The 14345-nt window shown below is 48.4% G+C and overlaps 1 protein-coding gene across 3 annotated transcripts in view; it reads right to left on the bottom strand.

Annotated features, from left to right (window-relative positions):
* Positions 1–2326: 2326 nt before the first annotated feature.
* HUNK (hormonally up-regulated Neu-associated kinase) overlaps positions 2327–14345 on the bottom strand; it is a 135772-nt gene continuing 123753 nt past the window's right edge. For 2 of the 3 annotated variants that reach the window (XM_016938406.4, XM_009440335.5), the window contains 2 exons: positions 10453–10633; positions 4698–7879 (listed from right to left, as the gene is read on the bottom strand). In XM_016938406.4, coding sequence (XP_016793895.2) covers positions 7221–7879; positions 10453–10633 — 840 coding nt within the window. In that variant the 3' untranslated portion in view covers positions 4698–7220. 3 annotated transcript variants of the gene reach the window in all.

Here is a 14345-nt window from a genome sequence, read left to right as displayed (position 1 = left end):
AGAAAAGGTGGAATTTCAGGCTGGGCACAGAGGCTCACGCCTGTAATCCTAGCACTTTGAGAGACCAAGGCAGGCGGATTGCCTGAGCTCAGGAGTTCAAGACCAGCCTAGGCAACATGGTGAAACCCCGTCTCTACTAAAATACAAAAAATTAGCTGGGTGTGGCGGCGGATGCCTGTAGTTCCAGCTACTCAGGAGATTGAAGCAGAATTGCTTGAACCCAGGAGGCAGAGGTTGCAGTGAGCCGAGATCGCGCCACTGCACTCCAGCCTGGGTGACAGAGTGAGACTCTGCTTCAAAAAGGAAAGAAAAGAAAAGGAGAGGAGAGGAGAGGGTGGAATTTCACTCCAAAAAAGAGAAATTTTCTGGGAGTGATTTAGTCAGAAAAGGATAAATGGAAATTTGGCATATGGGGCAAAACATATGAGATTCCTAGAAGATGTAAATTTTACTATCTGACCTTTTCCCCGTGTTAGTCGGCTTGGGCTACTGTAATGAAATACCTCACCGGGATCTAAGCAACAGACATTTATATTCTCCCAGTTCTGGAGGATGGAAGTCTGAGATCAAGGTTTTAGCAGAGCTGGCTTGTCTTGAAGCTTCACTCCTGAGGCTGCCTTCTCTGTGTCCTCACCTGGTCTTTCCTCCGTCTGGTGTCCCATTGTGCATCCATATCTCACATTTTTTTTTTTGTTTTTTTTTTTGTTTTTTTGTTTTTTTTGAGATGGAGTCTCGCACTGTCGCCCAGGCTGGAGTGCCAGTGGCGCGATCTTGGCTCACTGCAACCTCTGCCTCCCGGCTTCAAGCGATTCTCCTGCCTCAGCCTCCCAAGTAGCTGGGATTACAGGCACCTGCCACCACGCCCAGCTAATTTTTTGTATTTTTAGTAGAGACGGGGTTCCACTATGTTGGCCAGGCTGGTCTCAAACACCTGACCTCGTGATCCGCCCACCTCAGCCTCTCAAAGTGCTGGGATTACAGGCATGAGCCACCACGCCCAGCCCAGACCTCACATTTTTATAAGGGCACTTGTCAGATTTGATTAGGTTCCTCCCTAAAGGCTTCATTTTAACTTACTCACCTCTTTAAATGCCCTATCTCTAAGTAGTCACATTCTGAGGTACTGGGGCTGAGGGTTTCAACATATGAATTTGTGGAGGAAAGAATTCAGCCCAAAACACTCTCCCTAAATATTAACATTTACCAATGCTAATTCTTTTATTTTAAAAAAGTAACTCTTTACTAAGAGGTGCTATAATTGTGTGACAATGGGAAAAGGCTAGTCCAGTTTTGGGGTACCTTTAAATGGCAGGCATCTCGGCCGGGCACGGTGGCTCATGCCTGTAATCCTGGAACTTTGGGAGTCCAGGGCGGGCGTATCACTTGAGGTCAGGAGTCCGAGACCGGCCTGGCCAACACGGTGAAACCCTCGTCTCTACTAAAAATACAAACATTAGCTGGGCATGGTGGCATGTGCCTATAGTCTCAGCTACTCAGGAGGCTGAGGCACAAGAATCGCTTGAACCCAGGAGGTGGAGGTTGCAGTGAACCGAGATTGCGCCACTGCATTCCAGCCTGGGTGACAGAGGGAGACTCCATCTCAAAACAAAAGCAAAAACAAAAACAAAGAACAAATAAATGGCAGGCAGCTGTACCTTCCCTAAGATGGGAGAAACATTAGCTGCATCCCAAGTAGCCCTATGCTCCTGTATTTCCCAGCCTCTTGCTCACAGACAAGGCAGTATGACCAGTTCCAGTCAATGGGCTGTGGGAGAAGTGATGAGTCCCCTCATAGAACGTTTAAGGGCTGGTGGAAAACTCTCCAGCTGTGCCTTCCTGTGCTGGAGCAGCCAAAGACGTTTCATTTTGAGGGGACACAGCCACAAGTTGGATGTAGCCTGGATCCCTGAGTCACCATATGGAAGACAGCCGTTTTGTGGTCAGCCCAGCCTCATAAAAATATTTTAAGAAATAAACCTTTATTGGGCAAGTCACAGAGATTTGGAATTAATTCATGATCATAGCAAAGCCTAATCTTCTAGCATACTGGTTGCCAGAGGAGGTGAGCACTGAACACTGATGAAGGAGTCAGGGGAAGGCATTCTCATCTCAGATCTGCCAAGAACTTCACTGCCCTACTTTCGGCAAGAAGACTTGTTCCCAATATAGGCTTGCAATTTGCCCTTTCCAGCTGGCTATGGTAACAAGACTAGAAAGAACACATTTTTTAAAAAAAATTATAGAGTTTAAATGTAAACCAAAGCCTTTGCTTTCAAAATTGCTAATGGCCCATCTTCCAAGTAGGAAATACAAAGAGCTGAGGCCCTGAAGTCAGACCCATTTATTTTTTTCACCTGTAAATGATACAGCTTCCTGTGCCATCTTTAAGTTTTAAACCACTCAACTCCAATTGATCCTCAAGTTTGCTCCACATAAAGCTATTCTATCCTTCCAAAATTGGTTGCCCCAAATGCCTCATTATTGGAACACCACCAGCTCAGATGTGGATACATGTGGAGGGGGACTGCAAATCCTGAAATGCTCCTCACCTTCTCTTCCAAAACCTCCTCAGCTTTCTCCCCCAACCTCAGTCCCTTAGTGCCCACAGACGTCAACTCCTAGAGATAACTGTGTGTCACAAAAACATGTCCACAGAGAAGAAGTACAAATATATATCCCATTTGTCTTTGCAACCAGATGTCTGGAAAGCTCCCTTGACAGAAAAGCTGCCACAAATAATATACTCATTTACTACTCAGGAAATACACTCCCTTCATTGAAAAGTGATGACATGAAATTGAACCAACTCCCAGTACCGCTCTGAATTATTCTTACTGTGCCTGTAGCTCACAGAAGACCCCACAAAGAAAATAAATACACTAACCAACAGGCTTCCAGACTCCCCCAAAAGATAGCAGTTTTGCATTCTTTCTGAATTTGCTTCAGTGTATGATATGGCTCTATAGGAAATGTTTTATTGATTTAATCTAGTAAAACCCAATAGCCTCTTAATACCTAAAGTAGATAACAAGGCTATCCAGGGGTTTGCTGCTTACTTGGGAAGTCAACTGAGAAAGACAGAGTTCCCAAAGAAAGCTGTCTTTCTCCAGCTTCAAGAGTGGATGGGACAAACAGCATAAGGTTCAGGAAGCTGCACAGTTTTGAAAAGGACTTAAAAATGCAAGACCTAGTCCCTGCAGGAACTTCAGAAATACCTGTTGCGAAGACGGCTTGATCTGTTGTTGACATCCCCCTCTGACCATGGCAGCCACTCTCTGATTTCTCTGTGTTCTTTGAGGGAGAAACTCTGCTCCAGACCAGCTCAAATGCCAGCTCATCTGGGGACTCTGGGGTGTCCTTAAACCATCTGGGTCCCTAGTTTTCCCTTCTTCAGAAAGGCTGGGGCTGAGCCAGAGAATCTTAGGTCCTTTTCTATTCTAAAGTGTTGGGATTCTTACAAGAAAACATTGTCATCAAAACTAGATACTTGTTCTTTTCCCCGGAATCCGACTACTGGGGCTTTGCGCAGTGAACAGTGAGCTTCTCCACTTTCTAGCTATGTCACCCTCTAAGGCTTCGTCCCCTCACTTCCCAGGGGAAACAAGGGTTAAAGCAAGGTGGTATATACGAAAAACGTTTTGTGAACAGTTATGAAGGAAGCAGTAACTGGGACAATTTCAAGAGGCCATCTAGATCCCACCCTCCCATTCCATCCCATCATCCCTCTTCCCCTATCCATGACCAAGGCCTCCTACAAGGACAAAATCTAGAAGTCACGTTCATAACTGCCATTCTTTGTGTGCCATTTTCAGAGTCTCCAAGGAAGATCCTAATCTCCCCAAATGAAAAAGGTTGATTCTTCTTGAACTGCCACCTGCAGTGTGTATGTCAGAAAGACTTTTGTAGGCACACCTGTTGCAGGTAAAATAAGGCAGGGAAACTGGCCCAGAAAATGCCCCCCAATGCAATTCCCGCTTGTTTCCAGTCAGATGCTAGGTCAAGAGCTTTACATAAAGCCAGGTGCAGTGGCTCACGCCTGTAATCTCAGCACTTTGGGAGGCCAAGGTGGGCAGATCGCTGGAGCCCAGGAGTTTGAGATCAGCCTGAGCAACATGGCAAAACCCCATTTCTACAAAATACAAAAAAAATTAGCTAGGCATTGTGGTGCACAACTGTAGTCCCAGCTACTTGGGAGGCTGAGATGGGAGGATCACTTGAATCTGGAGAGGTTGAGGCTGCAGTGAACTGTGATCGTGCCACCGCACTCCAGCCTGGGTGACAGAGCAAGACCCTGTCTCAAAAAAAGAAAAAGAACTTCACATAAAAGATGGTACCTGTACTATTATTTGCAATGTACTTAGTTGTTTTAAGATTTATCAGCAAATAAAGAAGCAGTCATAGTGAGGGAAAAGTGTATTTCACAGTCATTACAAAAGTACATATATCTAATAATGGTGACATAAATATAGTCCTTACTTATGACCAAATCATACAATTAAAATGGACATTTCCTCCTAGACTTCACACAATGACAGTCCAGTCAATTTCTGTCAGTAACTACAGGGTGACTGGAATCACAGGCACAGACTGAGGAAGACAGTCACGGTCGAACAGACAACATGCTTCGGACTTACCAAAGGGAGAGTCGAGCTTTCCATATAAATATAATAAAATAATAAAGAATCTAACATTTCTCCTTTCACTCGGTTTCATAGATTTGTCAGGTGCTCACACACACACACACACAAATACAGTTGATCCCCTTTCATCACTCCCCCTCACCTCTCACTGGGTTTAGAATAAACCTGAGTTCAGAGTCCAGGTCACCAATGGCAACGCGGTCAGTTAGCGGCACATGTGCAGCTGTTCTTGAAGCCTGCCAGGAATAAGAAGCACGTTCTCCACGAGCTAACGGCAAGGCAGAAGTACCCCTGCTCTCAAGGAAAAGGCATCAGGGGTTCCAGCAAGTTCCCAATGCGCAGGTATACACCCTGCAAGCCTGCAAAGTGGAGCCGCTGCAGCTGGAAACCGTCTTTAGAAAAGGTACACTTCATGTCGAATGGAGAGATGGTCTTGGATGATTATTTTCTTCTCTCTGCTTATAAAGCTCTATTTTCTTTTTTTGGAGACAGGGTCTCACTTTGCCACCTAAGCTGGAGTGCAGTAGCATGATCTTGGCTCACTGCAGCCTCGACCTCCTAGGTTCAAGTGATCCTCCCACCTCAGTCCCCGAAGTAGCTGGGACTACAGGCACGTACCACCACACCCAGCTATTTTTTTTGTATTTTTCGGTAGAGACGGGCTTTCACCATGTTGCCCAGGCTGCTCTCGAACTCCTGAGCTCAAGCGATCCACCTGCCTCGGCCTCCCAAAGTGCTGGGATTACAGGTGTGAGCCACCACACCTGGCCTAAAAGCTCTGTTTTCAATGGTAAGTTCTGGAACCCAGTCTGAAGCTATACAAAAAATAACACCAATGGCCAAGGGGTCTGACCTCATCCTAGAATGCCCTAGAGCCGTGGTGATCCCCTAGGGAAGAAAGAGGCAGCTCCAGGTCTCACCAAGGTCAGCCAAATATCCATTCTCTCCCACTCTGTCAGAGATGTGAGGGACTGAAGGATGTCACCACTGGTGAATGAGAGAATGATTCAGAACTGCCTCTCTGCCTTCTGGCAAGGCTGCCTGCCAGGGAAATAAAGGCTGGCTTTGCAATTCTAGATTTGTGTTTTGGGATCCATGGACTGAGATGACTATCTGAGGTGGCCACAGAGGTGGTCTCTGGTCACACCCGCACCGGTCAAAAGTTGAAGACTCCAGGCCATTCTGTAACTGGTCTCCTACACTAACCCCTATCCAACCTGTGCTGATGGGTCTTCTTTTTCTGATTCTTCTCACCAATGATTGCACCCTGTCAAGTGCCAGCTGGATACAGTCAGACAACACGGGGGTCCACAAAACACACACGGGGGCACAGACACGATACTGGAGACACATCTTTGGTTCGATCCTTGGAGAAAGGTGTGAAAACACAACGTGGACTGAACCCTGTTTGAGGAGCTCGGCTTTCCTCGAAGAAGAAACTGGCCTGTATCTGAACAGGTTCTCTGCCAGGCAAGCCTGCTCCCAGCTCCCAGCAAACTCGCCGAGCTCTGAGCCGCACCAGTTCTGTGGGCAGCTTGAAATCAGCATCGCACAGAGATAATGCTGCCTTCTCGCCATCTGAGTTATGCTCTGAATTGCCACAATCATCTTTTCCCTCTTTCTACAGAACCAGCTGTAACCGTGTTCTATGCCTTCCAGAAGGATCAGGGCTATGCCTTAAACAACAGGATGAACACAGGGCCACCGAGACTTGCCCTGCCTGTGGGCCACAGCACTCAGCACATCACCACAGTCAGCTTTTTCGCTCTCCACACTGAACCCTCCTGTGAAAACATGAGTTTGGTGGAATTGCTTCTCATCTCTCCATCCAAGTTTTAAAAAATTATGTTATTTCAATTTACCGACATCACATTTAAAAAAAAAATCTTTGGAAAAGATAATTCAATCATTAGCATGTTTCAACAACAACAACAACAACAACAATCTATCAAAATCTTGCTTGGGAAATGAGTGTCTCCTTCAGTCTTTCTCTTCTGTTGGGGTCCCCACTGTTTGGTTTGATCTTGGTCCGAAGCTCCTCTCCGTCTTCCTCTGAGGATCCTGGGCCTGCCCCCGGCTCCTGCTGGCCTTCGGGTAATCCCTGCTATGAAAGGCAGGGCTGCTACACTCCGCAGAGGAAACGTGGCCTGGATGAATGACTGTGATATTGTTCTCTCCCTGTAACTGTGGCCAACCGCTGTGAGAGGCACACATGTAGCACAGCGTGAAGAAAGATCTGGTAACAGTCCATAATCTGAGTGCCCCAGAAGGCTCATGCCCTGTTTTCCCCCCAAGCCTGGGGGAAGTGGGAAGTGGAAGGGGTTGGTGAGTACTTGGGAGGAAGGAAGATCTGAATGATAGGAATTGGCTGCCCCTGGAGCCAACCCTCCTAGCGATTCCAGCATCTCTGGGGGTCCCTAAGCGAGGTTGGGTTGTGCAGGCTTTGGGTCTGTGGATTCAGCTCCAGGTGGGACTAAGGATGCTCCACGCGAGGTCTTGGAATGTTCACACCCTGACAGATGTGTGGAGCTCTGTTCCGTTGCTGTTTTCTAGAGATACCCCAAACCCCGCTGGCCCAAGTTAGCACTGGGTCTTGACCCCATCGGCCATGTCAAAGGCAAGGTTCACAGGGGCTAGGGGCTGCAGTGGGGGCAGGCTGGCCTCCAGGGGCCTATCTGCAGATGGCTGCAGACTCTGATGGCGCTTCCTTAACATCTGTCCGATGCCCATCATGGGGAACCGGCCTCGGCTTTTCACACAATTGGGGCTCCCCAGAGGCTGCATGGGGCCATTGCTGGGAACCGGAGGTGGGGAACACAGGCCCTCCTCTTTTGGGGGGCTGTTCTTATCTTCGTGAGCAAAAGAGACCAGAGTTGGATGCAAAGGAGTATGGAGAGGCGACATGCTTCCGGATGGCAGACCCGGGGACAGCATCCTCTCACTGGAATTTCTGCGAGCCAAGCTGACCGGGGAGTTCAGAATCCTGTAGTGATGAGAGGGAGACAGCACTTCTATGTGGTCGTCGCGATCCACAGACTCGAAGGAGCGCACCATGTCCAGCATCAGGGGGTCTTCCTTGTGGGGGATGCCAGTGCTTCCGGGCCCTGGCTGATGGGGCTCCGGTTTCTTCACAATCCTCGGGGTCCTGGGCGGTGGCACAGGGATGAACTCCATGGAAGAAGAAGCCACACAATTGGAATCTGAGGTTTTGCGGAAAATATTGCGGCAGCCAAAGGAATCTGCACACCAAGAAAGCATAAACAATCATGAGGACGCCTGGACAGTGCTCACGGCCCTTCTCCTGCCTGCTGTGACCTCCAGCTTAACTGAGACAGTTCCCGCCAAGGTCAGAAGAAACCAACCAGCAAACAGCCTTGGCTACTTTGCAAAAGTCACCAGCAGCATGTCACTCTCCCCACAGAGGTCGGGCAGTCTTTCTAGGATGGAGGGACAGAGGGCTGGCGACAGGACGTCTCCTGGATTCCAATTTGCCTCATGGCCCCAGCCTAACATCGTCCCTGCTTTTGGTTGCTTAAAATTCTGGACCCTAGGCAGCGGTGGCTCATGCCTGTGATCCCAGCACTTTGGGAGGCCAAGGTGGGAGGACTGCTTGAGCCCAGGAATTTAAGACCAGCGTGAGCAATATGGCAAGACCCCGTCTCTAAAAAAAGTTTAAAAAATTAGCAGGGTGTGGTGGCATGCACCTGTGGTCCTAACTACTTGGGAGGCTGAGGTGGGAGGATCACCTGAGCCTGGGAAGTGGAGGCTGCAGTGAGCCGTGATGGCACTACTGCACTGCAGCCTGGGTGACAGAGTGAGACTCTGTCTCAAAAAAAGAAAAAAAAGAAAAAAAAATTCTGGACCTTGCCAAAGGATCTTGGAATAAAAAAGGTACATGCACTCAACAGCACATCCATAAAACTCCCAGAAGCACACCAAGGTCCCTTGACTGAACTCCTGCCAATCTGGTCCTTGGACAGCCCACAGTGGAAGACGTGTTTCCCTTGTGACATTTAAAAAATTTATTTATTGTGGTAAAAAACACGTAACAGAAATGTTATCATCTTAACCATTTTTAAGTGTACAGTTAAGCAATAATAAGTATATTCACACTGTTGTAGAATCAATCTCCAGAACTGTCTTCCTGTTGCAAATCTAACACCCCATATACATCCCCATTCTCTGAAACCCCCAGCAACCACCATTTTACTGCCTGTCTCTATGAATCTAACCACTCTAGGGACCTCATATAAGTGGAATCACACAGTATCCGCCTTTAGGGACTGGTGTAATTCACTTAGCATAATGTCCTCCAGGTTCATCTGTGTTGGAGCATGTGTCAGGATTTCCTTCCCTTTTAAGGCTCCCTCGTGACTTTTGATCTGGATGGAACCTCATCCAATTCTGAACGGGGGAAGAACATCATCCATCCATACAGTTAAGGCAAGCTGCCAGATCCCCATGGTTTCTGTCTCTGGTTGGCATAGACTAGAATCCAGGTTTGCAAACTGGGCCAGAAAAGAAAGGGGAAACCCCCTACAGATTTGGGGATGAGGGAAATAAAGCCAAGTTCATGCGGAATAAGCTCTGTCTTAGCTTCTTTCTTCTCCCATAACGTTTTATAGGCTCTGTGGAGGCCCAGCTGCAGGAGCAAGCTCCTGCCCACTGGGATCGATTTTGGGAGCGGCTGAGGGCACTGGGAAGCCTCCCTGCCTTGCAGAAATAAACACACAGGCGCCGAAATGAAAGGCCGGCGCAGGCACCTGAGATGCATCAGCAGAAAGAAGTAAAACTTCATTAATGGCCAAGGTCTCCAATGTTCCAGCTGCCACATGGACACTGCTGCCCCTCCCCGATCCACTGCATGCTCTGCCCCAGGGAAAGCAGGTTGCTTTGGGCAAAGTGGGTACAGTGGCTTCTCTCCGGGAGCAGCATGGGAGATAGAAGGACAGGAGGCAGGTTCAAGTCCCGCTCAGGGACTAACTGTCCGCTACACCTGAGTGTATCTCAGACAGCCACGGCCCTCTCTGAACCTGGTCTTTCATATTTTAGGAGATTGAACTCCAAGAAGTGTCTCATCCCCCTCAGTAATAAGAACCTCTCCTCTACTTCACGGCTCTGCTTCAGGACGCCCTCAGCTCCTGTGTCCCCTCTTGGCGTTTCTACCATGTGTTAAGCCTGTGCCCAGTAAGGTCTGCCTTTTGCATCTTTTAGCACTCGTCCCAGAGGAGGGAAACATATTTGTCAGTTATCTGTGATGGGCTGGATTCTGACTCAGGTGAGGGAGCTTATATATGCATCTCATCTCATCTACCCAACAGCTCCGACAGGTGGGAGACCTTACAAATAATCCAGTGAAGATCCTCAGCACTAAAGGAACTTGGACCTCTGCAGGCAGTAGAGCTGGGATTTGAACTCAGGGAGATACCCGGTCTCTGCTCTGCACCCCATCTCTACTCCCACAATTCCTTACAGCCTCATCTCTGCCCCTGCAGTACCACACACCCTGATCTCTGCTCCTGCAATACTGTGCCTCCCAACCTCTGTTCTGACAATATCATCCACCCCAATTTCTGTTTCCGTAATACTTTGCACCCCATCTCTGTTTTCTCAAATCCTGCACAGGTGGCTAATGCCACACAGCTTGGTCCTGGACTGTGCTCAGGCAACCTCAGGTCCATTAATCCTGCTTTTCTGTGGGCACAGGAATCATCTCTGCTCTAGGGCCCATTCGACCATCCCCTGTGAGGGCTACACAGCGGACACACAGCCCAACACGAGTGGCCTGAGAGAGTCCCCAGAGCTGACCCACCTTTGTCGGGGAAGCTGGACTTGGAGGCCTTCCGGTCCTTCAGGAGGGCTTTGGTGTTCTGAATCTGTGTCATGAGCGAGCCTGAGGGCTGTTTGTGCGAGGGCAGGTTCTTGTCCAACTTCTTGGAGAATGGTCGATGAAGAAAATCCCCTCTTTTTTCTTGTTCTTTGGGCTTTTTATCCTGCAAATCAGAAGCAAACATATGCACTTAGACACACACTAGAAGACACAATGGGATTCCTCTTTGAAAAGTCATCCAAACTGATTAGAGAAACTCCAGCTTTGCAATACTCTATGCTCTCAACTGTGTGTTGAATGAGGGAGGAGCTGTGGCCCAGCCAATGCTCCAGGAAGCCCATCTCCCTCTGCCTGGGCAGCGAGAGGCCTTCAATGGACCCCACTCCCTTTCACTGTGCTCTTCCAAGGCATTCCAGCAAGGGCAGGGCATTCCTAGGAGGTCAATTCTTCTGGAACAAGCCCAACAAACTAAGGTGAAGCAGAGCAGGACTTCTGGAAACCCACTGTCTGCATTTAAAGATTGTGCCTGCAATAACGGCTTTGCAAAGGCAACTGGAAACATAACTGCTTCCACCTTCACATTAGGTTCTATTTGGGGCAGTCAAGCCAAGGAGGTGCCAACACAACATATACAACAAATCCAGAGAGCCCTGAGCGGTCCTGATGGGCTTCCAGCCCTTTCTACCCTAATCGTGTGAGCACTTACTTGCGTACTTAGTACTCGTGTGTATGAACGTGTGTATGAAGCTTTTTTTTTTTTTTTTTTTTGAGGCAGGGTCTTGTGCTATCACCCAGGCTGGGGTGCGGTGGTGTCATCATATCTCACTGCAACCTCGAGCTCCTGGGCTCAAGTGATCCTCCCACCTCAGCCTCCTGAGTAGCTGGGACTACAGGTGTGCACCACCATGCCCAGCTATTTTTTAAAAAAAGATTTCTTGTAGAGATGGGGTCTCGTTATGTTATCCAGGCTGGTTTCGAACTCCTGCCTCAAGCAACCCTCCTGTCTCCGCTTCCCAAAATGCTGGGACTGTAGATGTGAGCCAAAACGCTTGGCAGTGGCCATTCTTTTGGTTTAAATCTTGCCTTCGTTGTACTAGAATATAATCCATCTGATAGGAATGAATTTGACTATTTTATGTATCTTCAAGTCCACAGCCTCTGGCATAAAGCCAGATGCTTACAGAAAGCTTAATAAATAGTTATTAAAATGTTTTTTAAAAGGGCTGGTAGAAACTGAACTGAACTAAAATTAACTCAGTTCAAGCTTCTGGGAAGGGTGATGTCACTAAGAAGCAGCAGCAGTTCTTTTTCCAGCCCTAAAGCCTGTGTTTGGTGTTTACTATTAAAGCAACTCCACCTCTGACCTCACCGTGGGTGAGGAGGAAAAAAAGACTCTTCTTTTTCACATTTTTGCCCTCAACTTTAAGAGCATTTGCAAACCAAGAGAGCTCGTCTATTTTTTCATTCATGTTGTTGAGAAGCTTCTCAGGGAAATATCTCTTTACACTTTTGCAGCCCTTTCTAATAAGGATGTTCAAAGTCTGCAGATTAGAGTTCATGATGTCCAGTTTTTGAGTGGGAAAGACGACAGGGTAGATGTGGGAAGTGGGGACGCTGAGCCTCGTGGCAAGTGCCACTGTGAGGGGCTACAGCTCTCTAGGGCCCTGGCCTGTAGCTGATGTGGCTCCTCCCCAACAAAGGGGTGACATGGGAAGACAGGAGAGGCAAAGCTTCCTCAAACTCCCTCCTCAGCACCTTCACAGCTGCCACCTGCCTTTTTTGAGAATATGCAGGGTGCCAGACACTGCACTGAGGGCATGATCCACCACAAGGCAAATTCTGCTACCTCCTTTACATGTGAAGAAACAGCCTGCAGCGCTTATGTCATCCACCCATGAGCCCGGTGGAAACGCGGATTTTCCCGGCCCTGAAGTTGATGTTGTCAACCCTTGACTTGACACCACACTCTCAGAGCCTGTGGCAGGGTCAGGCGGTTCCAGGGATGGAAAGGCCCAGAGGCAGGAGCATGCCACAGTCCTAGGCTCCTGCAGTGGGATCCGAATGTTCCAGAGAAGGTTATGTGCTCCAGGACGTTATCTGGGATACCATGAAGGGGAATGTGTCCTCCAGGTCACCTTGGTTGAAGCCAGCAAAGGACAATCACCATTTTCCATGGCTTTCCTCTCCCTTTGTGTGCATGACACACCAACAGGCCACCTTCTCCAAGGCAAAGGAGAACAAGCTTTTGCACACACGCTTACACACACAGAGACACACACCCATCCAGCAGCAAAGGCAATGTTACCAGCTTTCCTGAAAAATCTGGCACAATCTCCTTTTACTTGGTTCCCTTTCTCTACTTTTATGCAAAAGTCACCAGCTCTACCTGCTAACACCTTCTACAGGAAAAAGTAATCAAATGCACCTTTGTCATACATTTCCAAACAATATTTGGTAGAAAAGACAACAGTGCAGTTCCTTCTGTTTTAGGATTGCTTTTTAAATCGATCAGCAAACATTTTTTTCAGGCTGCTCTGTGGCCCACAGCCTTGAGAGCTGCCGGTGGCTGTCTAGGTTTATTTTCATTCCTTTCTAACCCTCCTTGGGTTCTCAAAAGCTTAACAATCAAGATGCAAAACTTCTGCGGACCAGTATCGCCACCCAGTTAGGGTCTATGGGTACCTAGTGGTGTGTAATGCGTGGGGGTTTGCTGTGGAAAGAGACCAAGCTTGGCCTGTAAGACCAAACTTCTCCCGTCACTGACAAGGGGGCTATTTGGCAATGAGCAGAAAGCTGCTATGGGGGCAGAAAAAAGGAAAAATGCACCCCCAGACAGAAAATTCCAGGAAACCCTGCCAAGACCACCCTTGTTAAACTTCATCCCAACATCCTGCACCCTGGTATGTCCTCCAAGAACCCCTAGCATATCCTTCTCCAGCTGAAAAGAATCAGTGATTTCATAGTAACTGGTTTCTAAGGAGAAATCAAGAAATTCACCCCACCTGCTCCCTGTCGGGGACAAACCTCAGAGTCAGTCCACGCAGAAGGGTCAACCGCCCAGAGAAAGCATGTTTATTTACAACTAGCCAATCTCCCTGCCCTCCAAGCACATGTTACCAAATGCAGTCAATCACCCAATTAGACTTTTTCATTTGCATGGCCTGTTTTCTCCAAAAGAAATTTCCTAGGGAGCAGGATGCTAAATTGCCTTACATAACAGAAACAGATCTTCAGAGGGACTATCACCTCCCCCTTCCACATGCAAGCTCCTCACACGGCAAGGCTGCCGCCTGCAGAGACTCCTGGCTTCCCTCCGATGCGCTCCAGCACCCACATAGACTTGAGGGTGGGCGATGGAATTCAAGCTCTCGGTTCGAAGCCCGCCCTCTCGCACCTTCATGGCACAGTTCCAAATCCCCCAAGGCAGATCAGAGAAAAGACCACATGAGGTCCCAGAGGCGAGCCATACACTAAACACCTTCTTGTTCTCTATCAACTATTTCCACCCACTGCGGATGTGCACGGACATTTGCAAAGTGGGACATTTTGAAAACGCGGCCCCATGAACAATCATTTACCCAGGATCCTTAATGTTGTATATTGTCCTGTGGAGGAGACGGAGATGCCTACAGGAGGGGGAAAGCCATCCTTAGCCTCTGAGGTCTGAGCTCCAGAGAGCTGGTTCCCTTCAGAGTCTTCCCTGACGGCTGTGCAACTGGGGGTATGATGGCCACTGAAGAATGACCCCAGGCTTCTGTGTTCCAAAGACCCATAGCGCCCCCTTCTTTCCCAGCATGGCTGCCACAGGTGCTCCACCTGAGGATCCCAGCTATGGTCACAGCTCAGCAGTCCGGAAGTCTGGAGTCCATTCCTCG

This window comes from Pan troglodytes, chromosome 22, assembly GCF_028858775.2.
Source record: "Pan troglodytes isolate AG18354 chromosome 22, NHGRI_mPanTro3-v2.0_pri, whole genome shotgun sequence".
Classification (NCBI taxonomy): domain Eukaryota; kingdom Metazoa; phylum Chordata; class Mammalia; order Primates; family Hominidae; genus Pan; species Pan troglodytes.
This window is presented reverse-complemented; position numbering and strand designations above follow the sequence as displayed.